Below are 8,515 nucleotides of genomic sequence, written 5' to 3'. Positions count from 1 at the left end.
TAGGGCATGATTTCTGAGAAGAAGTAGAGCGGGATTACGGCACAGAGAGAATCACACAGAATAGTGGGGGTTGGGAAGGACCTCTGGAGATCGTCCTAACTCTCCCGTGATAGAGTGGGATCACCCAAAAGCAAGTCACACAGAACGTGTCCAGCTGGGTGTGGAAACTCGCCAGAGAAGGAGACTCCACAGCCTCTCTGGGCAGCCTGGTCCAGTGTTCTGCCACCCTCAAAAGTGAGTAAGTTTTTCCCTCATGCTTATGTGGAACCTCCTGTGTTCCAGTTTGCCCCTTGTCCTGTCACTGGGCATGGACATGTCTGAACGTGCTCCTGTATCACTAGCAGGCAAAATTACAAGTTTTCCAAGAATGCCTGACATGAAGTCCGGATTTGAGGTTTACCAGAGTAACTTGCACGCCAGGAATGTAGCGCCAGTGAAAAACCACGCCAGCAAAGCACTGCGCCTGTGCTGTAGCGGGCAGCCAGTGCTGGTTGTATGGGGCAGTACTGGCAGGGCGGGCCGAGGCTCAGGTGGGCCTGACAAGAGCAGAGACACGGCACAGTGCAATGGCTGCGTCTGGTTTTGCCGTTAAAATCCTACCCAGGGCTAGTGCGACCCTTGGAAGGAATTAAGCTATGCTTTGAGAGACCTGAATGCTTCCCCACGCCGCCCTCCTGCCACCCGAGCCGGCAGGGCACTCGGAGCCGCAGGAAAAGCAAACGGGCCACGGCTTCCCCCAAGCCTGGTCCCAGCAACCTCTCAGCCCGCCCAGCCCCGGCGGCTCCCCCCACCAGCCCTTTGTTCCCGCCTCGTCGGGGCGGCCCCTGCTCGGCGCCGCCCGCCCCCCGCCCGTGGGCGGGCCGCGCCGTGCCGTGCGGTTAGGTTGAGGCTCGCTGCGTGTGTCTATAACTTTGTGTTGCTGCCGGTGGTTGTTAGGAGGAGGGATGTGGAAGTCGGCGGCGAGCAGGGTGACAGGCTGCTCGGGCGGGCTGCGGCGGCGGCCGGCTGGATCGGCGCGGGCGGATCGTTTGCCTCTCACCGGCTGCTCGCAGAGGGAGCGGGCGGTTTGCCGCTTTCCCCTCCTTCGCCTTTAAAGGGAAGGCTCCTCGGAGCTGAAGGCGCAGGAGCAGGAGCAGCAGGAACCATGCAGCAGAGCTGCTTCTTCCTCTCGTGAATTCGGATCTCGATTTCTGCCGGTGTGGAGGTGGCTGTTGATTCTCCCCCCCTTCTCCCGCCTCCCTCTCTTCCCGATGTATCTCTCCCTGCCTCTTCTCCCTGCGCTTTTTAAATGACTTGAGTGAAGGGGGGAAAAACTGTCAAGATGGCAGCAGCAGGAGCAAGGAGGTTATGAATGTGGTGTTGATGCTGGAACAAAACCTATTCTCTTTGGCAGCCCTAGGGAGGGCTTAAAGCTTCTGGACCTGTTGGAAGACTGGCGATTTGATTTGTTCCCCTTGTGTTTGCTTTTTCTCTGCGAGAAGAAGGATTTATTATTGTATTATTTTTTTTTAACCGACCAGCCTCCGGGGTGGCCTTCTTCCCGCCCCTGCTCCGTCGGCTGTGAGATTTTTGGGGGGTTGCCTGCGTGTGGCTTGGGGGCACCGCAAAGTGACAGGCTTACGCTAGTATGCAGTTGGATGTACGCTGAGACTTCGGCGCCCTTTAGGGCGTTTTGAAAAAGGAAAAAGTCTTCGGCGCAATCTGAAGGACCCCGCTCCCTGTCCCCCTGCCGAGGGAGGGGGCAAAGGACCATCCCCCCGCAAAAGGGAAGATATCTGCGGAAGCGACGAGGAGCGAGCTCCAGGGCGGCGGAGGGGGGGGTGGGGGGGTGTCCTCGCCCGGCTGGATACAGCGCAGTTCCCGCTGGAGCTACTTCTGCATCCGCATGGAGTGAAACATAAACAAACGCACACACGCACCGCGGGAGCGGCAGCCGCTTCACCGGTGCGGAGGGCAGAGCCGCGGGCACCTCCGGCACCGCCCGGCCCCTCGCTGCCCGCCCTGCGCTGCCTGTCCGGCTCCTAATCTGATTTTTTTTTCCCCCTACTCTACCTCCCCTTCCCACCCCCCCCCCCGGCTCCGGCGTGCGCATCGCCCGCGGGGAGCGGGGCTCGGAGTGCAGCGCAGAGCTTGCCAGTCCTTAGCGGAGAGCGGCATGCCCGCCCGGCGGCCCCCCGCTTGCTAAGCTCCCGTCGGCACCGAGGAGGCGGCGGAGGAGGAGCGGGGTCGGCAGCCGCCCGCCCCGTCGCAGCGCCTCGCTGCCGCCGCCGCAGCCGCCCGCGGGGGAGGCCAAGATGGCAGAGGCGTCGCCCCCCGCCCCGCTCTCGCCCCTGGACGTGGAGCTGGACCCTGAGTTCGAGCCGCAGAGCCGCCCCCGCTCCTGCACCTGGCCCCTGCAGAGGCCCGAGCTGCAGGCCAGCCCCGCCAAGCCCGCCGGCGAGCCGCCCGCCGATGCCGCCTCCATGATCCCCGAAGAGGAGGACGACGAGGAGGAGGGGGGCGGCTCGGCCATGGCCGTCGGCAGCGCAGCCCCCACGAGCGCTGAAGCAGCGGCGGCGGCGGCCACCGCCGTCCCGGAGGAGGCGGCGCGGCTGCTAGCCCCGCTGCCCGGAGGCGGCCCAGAGGGGCCGAGCCTCTCGCCCGGGGGAACGGCGGCGGCTGGCGGGGGACTGAGTGGGGGCCCGGCGGCAGCGCCGAGGAAGTGCTCGTCGCGGCGCAACGCGTGGGGCAACCTCTCCTACGCCGACCTCATCACCCGCGCCATCGAGAGCTCCCCGGAGAAGCGCCTCACCCTTTCCCAAATTTATGACTGGATGGTCCGCTGCGTGCCCTACTTCAAGGACAAGGGCGACAGCAACAGCTCGGCCGGCTGGAAGGTGAGACGGGGTCCCGGGGACGCGGTAAACCCACCGCGCCGCCCCGACAGGCGTGCTGCCCGCGGGTGGGGGGCCGCGGCTTTGGCCGACGGCAGCCGGCCGGGCGCTGCTGCTGGTCGCGCTGTCGCCTTTGCTGTCTTTTAATTTTATCGTGTTTTATTGTTTTATTAATTGTGAGGGTTAGGAAAACTTTTGGCTCGTTCCTGTTGCTGAGTGCAGGCGGTGAGGGCTCCTAACTCTGGGAGTAGTGGAGGTGCTGGAGCGGAGCCGGCTTCTCTGGTGCACAAGCACATAAGCAAGGAAACAGGGAAAAGGAAAAAAGGAAGAAAATACTTTTAAGAGTGTATGTGGCTTTTTTTTTTTCCCTTCTTTGCTTTATTTAAGCTACACCTTTGGTGTAACTCATGCTAGAAATACACAGTCAGGGTCAGTCCTGAAGAAGCTCAAGTACTCTATTATTTTCATCAAGAAAAACCCCAGTGGTTTCCCACATGTTCCTCAAAGGCAGCAGAGGGAAATTCGGCTCTTGACATTTCTTCGTAAAGTTAATCAAAGCGTGGAGTTGTTGGCTGCTCAGCCGGGGGAACGCTTGCCTTGCCTTTCCTGCGGTGACGGTGTGTGAGGGCACTGGCTGCGGGTAAATCCCTGGTCGCCGAGCGTTGTCAGCCCAGCCTTGTGACAGTTAGCAGCCACGATTGCTATGGGCTTAATAAGTGAGGGGGAGAAAAAAAAAAGAAGGAAAGAAACCTTTTTTTCGTGGCTTGTTTACTCAGCGCATGCAAAAGCACGTTGCAGGCGGGCAGCGTTTTGCTCGTGGAGTCTAATAAGGCCTACCAGGAGCCGGTGCTGCATGTAAAGCACCCTGAAAGTGATTTCCAGAACTGCCTTTTTTACATTCTCTTCTCCCCCCACCCCCCGCTTTCCATGCCCCCATCTATTAGTGCCTGCGGCCGCCGAAATGTCGCCTACTTAAACGCAGGTGCTGCAGCTTGATGTCGACAGTGTTTGCAGAGGGAAATCCCGGTACGGTTCAGTTGCTGCGAAGGACCGATACTGGCAGCATCCGAGTCCGAGTTTTTGAATGGATGGCTGAAGGCGAATTTGCTGGCAAGTTTTGTTCTGTTAACAGAAAGGCTAAATTTCGCCTCAGAATCTCTGTAGTTTTGGATCAGGGGCTAGCTTCCAGTGTACAAATGAGACAGGAATACTGTAGGGATGAAGCACTGCTGGCAGATTTTTGTATTAGCAGCCCTGTCTCACATTTTGGTGCCTGAGTAGGACTTGCTGCTAGGAATTGAAGTGCGGCTGTATGATTTTTACCTTCCAAATGGAGCAGTGTAGAGGAAGCGTTTCACTGGCAGACTTGTCTCAGGCTTGGGGAAAGGAGAAACGCAAGTTTATCGGTGGCAGAGCTGCTAATTCCAGGCGAGGCTTTTTAAAACCACAGATCTTTTTCTGCGGCTTTTTGCATCTGTAGTAGGTGTTGGATTTTGATTTGACTTTAGAAGTGCGACACCGAGTGTGATAAAGGGTTACATCTTCTGATGACAGCCCCGTGCCTTCATAAGTTTGGTTTCACGCAGAAGCAGTGGCTTTAGATGTCAAGCTGCTATAACAGACCCAGCCTTTTTATGTGATACTTTGAATTTTCAGTAAATTCTCACTACCTGACTCACGGAGATTTATCAAGCAGTGGGGCTGCTGCCTCGGCTGAATTTGGTGGCAAGACTCCCATTTGCTTCAGCAGAAGCAGGATCATAATGCAAAGTGCTTAACATTGATTAGTATGCTTAATACAGTCACAATTTTTCTGACAATTTATAGTGTTAATTTGATATTGATTCCTTTGCTGAGCAGCATTAACTGGCACTTGGAGCTAATTAAAATGTTAAAAACTTGGATCCCTTGAGATTCCTCTGATATAATTTAGCTCAGAAGTTTCTCTGAAGCCTTTAAGATGACCTTTCTCAGGAGGTGCAAGCACACTGGTAGCAGAAAAATCTGCCTCTTTTATGGCTGTGGGATGGCCCTGGAAGTCAGGGTAAGGCATTTGGGCATGTTAACGATGGGGGTGCTGGGGCATACTGAAAGGGGCAAAGGAGGGGTCTGGAGCTAATAATTGGCCAGGCATCCACAACTGCAAAGTGTAATCCCTTAGCAGGGCTTAGAGTTTGTTTTACCGTGTGCACCTACAATCTGAAGAGCGCTGTTCTGGAAGAGAAGTGTTTCAGTTTCTTGACTGGAACGCAAATTGAGTTTGTGCGGAGGCAACATTCTTAAACAGAGGCTCTGTTTTAACAGAGGCTCTGTCTCCTGATGCTAAAACACATTATATGTTATTATCATCTTTGTTTCCCTCGCAGGTAATGAATACAACTCTGGAGGAACTAATGTCAGCTTCTCACATCAGACTTTTTTTCAGATTGCTAGTTACACCGAGGTTTTAAATGAACAGAAGATAGTTCTGTACCAGGAGGCTTTTATCTTAATTTAGAATATTTTTACACAGCTGAGTTCATCTTTGAAGGCAGAAAGCCCATTTAACAATATTCTGCTGTGGCACTGAGTGGGAAAATTGTCATTTTAAACAAAGGGTAGAAGAGAACTTGGGGTTTATTATCTTGCGTGTTATTATATATGAAATATTAATGCCGTTCCCAGTGAGATGTGCTGAGCACCATAATCCGTAAACATAGCTGGGATTATACTCCTCCAAACAATTATTTTAAGAGCTATAAATTAAAGTTACAACTATCACTATGGTGGTTTTTTTTTCTTCCCCTGCCTAGAGCATTAAAGCAGAAGTGAGTATTTCAGATGTGGTTAGCAAGGCATATATTACATTTCCTCTAATTCCGATAAGGTTTGCCCAATATCCCCCTACCATACTCCCCCCTATCTTCTTTGCTTCACCCTCCCCCTGGCCCCGGTGGGATGTTAGCTAACCTAATAGTGCCTGAGAGCTAACTAGGGCAGTAGTGTGTGGTGCATCACTGTGGAGCCGGCACGGTGCGGGCACTGCCGTGTGCCACGGGCAGCCTGCTTCGGTACGGTCCTGTACACTCCCAAATAACTGGGAGGGGTTTAGGTGCATGCTTCAATATCCACTTACTGTCTTGAATACTTGGCGAGGGTTTGGTGTTTATATTTATCATCACTGCAGGGGGGGAAAAGGTTTGAGGGTGAGCTGGTTTTGCCCTTGTGACGTGCACCGTGCCGGGCGGCTGTTGCCGGTTGTTCCACAGAGCAGCTCCATGACTCCGTCTACACATCTTCCAAATTCAAGTAGCTGCTACCCTGGCGATGTCCTGCAGTCCCTACCCTAGTGTGTGGACTTAAACCCCAAGTATTTATGATACATTAACTCCCCTCAATAATCTCAAAGGAGAAAACTGAAACCCCTTTGTGCCTGGGTGTGTAGCAGAGGTGCCTGGTTTCGCACTAGCTGCAGTACTTCCATCTCTCTTCTTATAATGCTATTTTGTAATTTCTTGCAGCACTATCTTGTGAAAGAGTCTTTTCTACATGAAGAGCACACTAGGGGGACTAGTTTCCTCTTTGCTGAGCGGTATGGCAAGACTGAATCTGGTCCTTTTATACACAGGCACCAGTAGCTCCCAAATTTAAATGCAACTGCTCTGCTTTGATTTGTTTTTTACATCAGAGGCCTATTTGTTTTACACCTGTTGCATTCACCTTCCTCGTGACAGGCAAATACTGTCCCCTGGGATGCTTGCTTTGAAGAGGAGATTTTTGGTAAACTTTGTGCATGTAGATTGCATCATTCCTTGCCAGGTTTTGCTGCCCAGGAGACACCGGAGGGCCGCAGTCCCTCCAGCAGACGCACGAATCCCTTCTCTGGTTATTGAGACTTGAAAAGACTGGAGGAATTTGCCAGCGCTGTAGGCAGATGCCTAAATCTGTTAGCCAGATGCTGATACAGGAGATGTGTTAGACTTTTTTAATCATCCTTTCTTTTTCCCCTACAAAGGATGTGGGAAGGAAGCAACAGCACTTTCTGTTCTTCATCTCTCCCCTTCCTTGGAGCGGCACACAGCGCCTTTATCAGGAGCAGCGCTGCAGAACGTGCATCAGCTTCGGTTTTTTTTCTCTGCTGTCTTTCTGTTTTCCATCGATTTATTTATTTTTTAAAGACTCTGTTAAGACTGCCATAATGAATATTTTTTTCCCAGCCTTTTATATTCTTCTATTTTTCTTTTGTTCTTTAATAAACTGGAGCTGCCACGGTGATCTGTATGGAACGGTTTGGGTTACAAACTGCCAGCTGATTGAGTTTTGATCTGCCGAGGTGAGATCCATACACAGGGGTTTAAGCACGTGTGTGGATCCTTGGGACTTGAGTGGGATTACTTGTGTGCTTAAACTTACTGCTTAAGCATCTTACCTGATCAAAGCCTTACTGTGTCGTGTGTGTGAACAAAATACTTGGTAACATTTCTAAGTGTGTTTTGTCTTGAGCAGCGTGGAGAGATGCGTGGTTCTGGCCCCAAAGTTGAAACTGCTGGATGAAGCTTCCTGCAGTATGCTTCAGGATCAGTGACAAATGACTTTTTAAACTCTACAGTAGAAACTGTGTGTAGATGTTGGTGCACATAACTATTTTATATCTGTAATGTACATCAAAGATCTCACTTTTCAGCAGCCCATGCAGGCAGGTGACAGCTATTGCAGGAGAGAAAGAAAGACTGAGTAGCTCTCCCAGAATCATTGACATAGTTTGATTGACAGTGTGACAGTGAGGAGCACATCCACTGAAGTACTTGTTAAATGCAGATATAGAAACACTGCCTTGGTGAATGTCCTCAGCTGCAGAGAGTCACAGGCTCTGGTAAACTTAACTTGTGAAAAGTGAGTGGGAAACCTCCAGTGAATGATGCTGGATAGTATCTCTGTAAGGTAGACCTGCATGAATAAATACTGGAATTGGTGTTCCTCAGTTTTTCAGAGACAGAAGGTTACCTAAAGCAGTCCTGTAACATCCACATGGTCTGTAATAGGCTATTAGTGTCAACATTTGAGCATATTTAACATGGGAAGCTTGAGAGTCAGAGGTTGGCTCCTGCACTTACCTGTGTGTTTAAAAGGACACAGTTAATGTTAATAACAAATCACCTGGGTGATTTTTCTATCTGTTGTATGGACTTGAACAAACACTGCCTGAGATTTTCAGGCTGGGGAAGAGAGTTGTGGTGGTGCTCCCGCCCCAGGACATCCTGCATCTGCTTGGTTTTGTCCTGGTGAAGGGAGCAGCGTCTTAGGCATGAGGCCATTTTGTATTCGGGTCATTTTGGTGGTGCTGCACCACTCTGCTGTAATCCTGGGAGATTAGGAGAGGCTGGGCACGTGCTGGTGCATTTAGAAAGGCAAGTGATTAGGGTTAGCCCAGTGGTTTTGTGAAAGCTCTTTGTGCTGACGTGGACAAAGTAGAAAGAGGGCGTCGGTGGCGTCCCTTGCAGAAGGCAGGCAGCGCTGGGACGGATCCGGCACCCCCCTCCTCAGCAGCTGGGCTGTTTTCAGCCACCTTGCGTGGGGTGGATGGGGAGAAAAGTGTAAAATCGCCCCAGAAAATGACGGTGGGTGTGCTGGGTTCAAAGGGAGGCTGAAGGGATTGCCCTGGA

General features: G+C 52.3%; 1 protein-coding gene across 1 annotated transcript in view; it reads left to right on the top strand.

Moving 5' to 3' along the window:
* Positions 1 to 2,067: 2,067 nt before the first annotated feature.
* Positions 2,068 to 8,515, top strand: part of FOXO3 (forkhead box O3) — an 87,573-nt gene continuing 81,125 nt past the window's right edge. Inside the window, exon 1 of the mRNA XM_009896458.2 lies at positions 2,068 to 2,876. Coding sequence (XP_009894760.2) covers positions 2,295 to 2,876 — 582 coding nt within the window. The 5' untranslated portion in view covers positions 2,068 to 2,294. The remainder of the gene's footprint in view (positions 2,877 to 8,515) is intronic.

The sequence above is a fragment of the Dryobates pubescens genome, chromosome 28 (assembly GCF_014839835.1).
Source record: "Dryobates pubescens isolate bDryPub1 chromosome 28, bDryPub1.pri, whole genome shotgun sequence".
Taxonomy (NCBI): Eukaryota; Metazoa; Chordata; class Aves; order Piciformes; family Picidae; genus Dryobates; species Dryobates pubescens.
The sequence above is the reverse complement of the archived record's forward strand: the minus strand, read 5'-3'. Positions and strand labels throughout refer to the sequence as shown.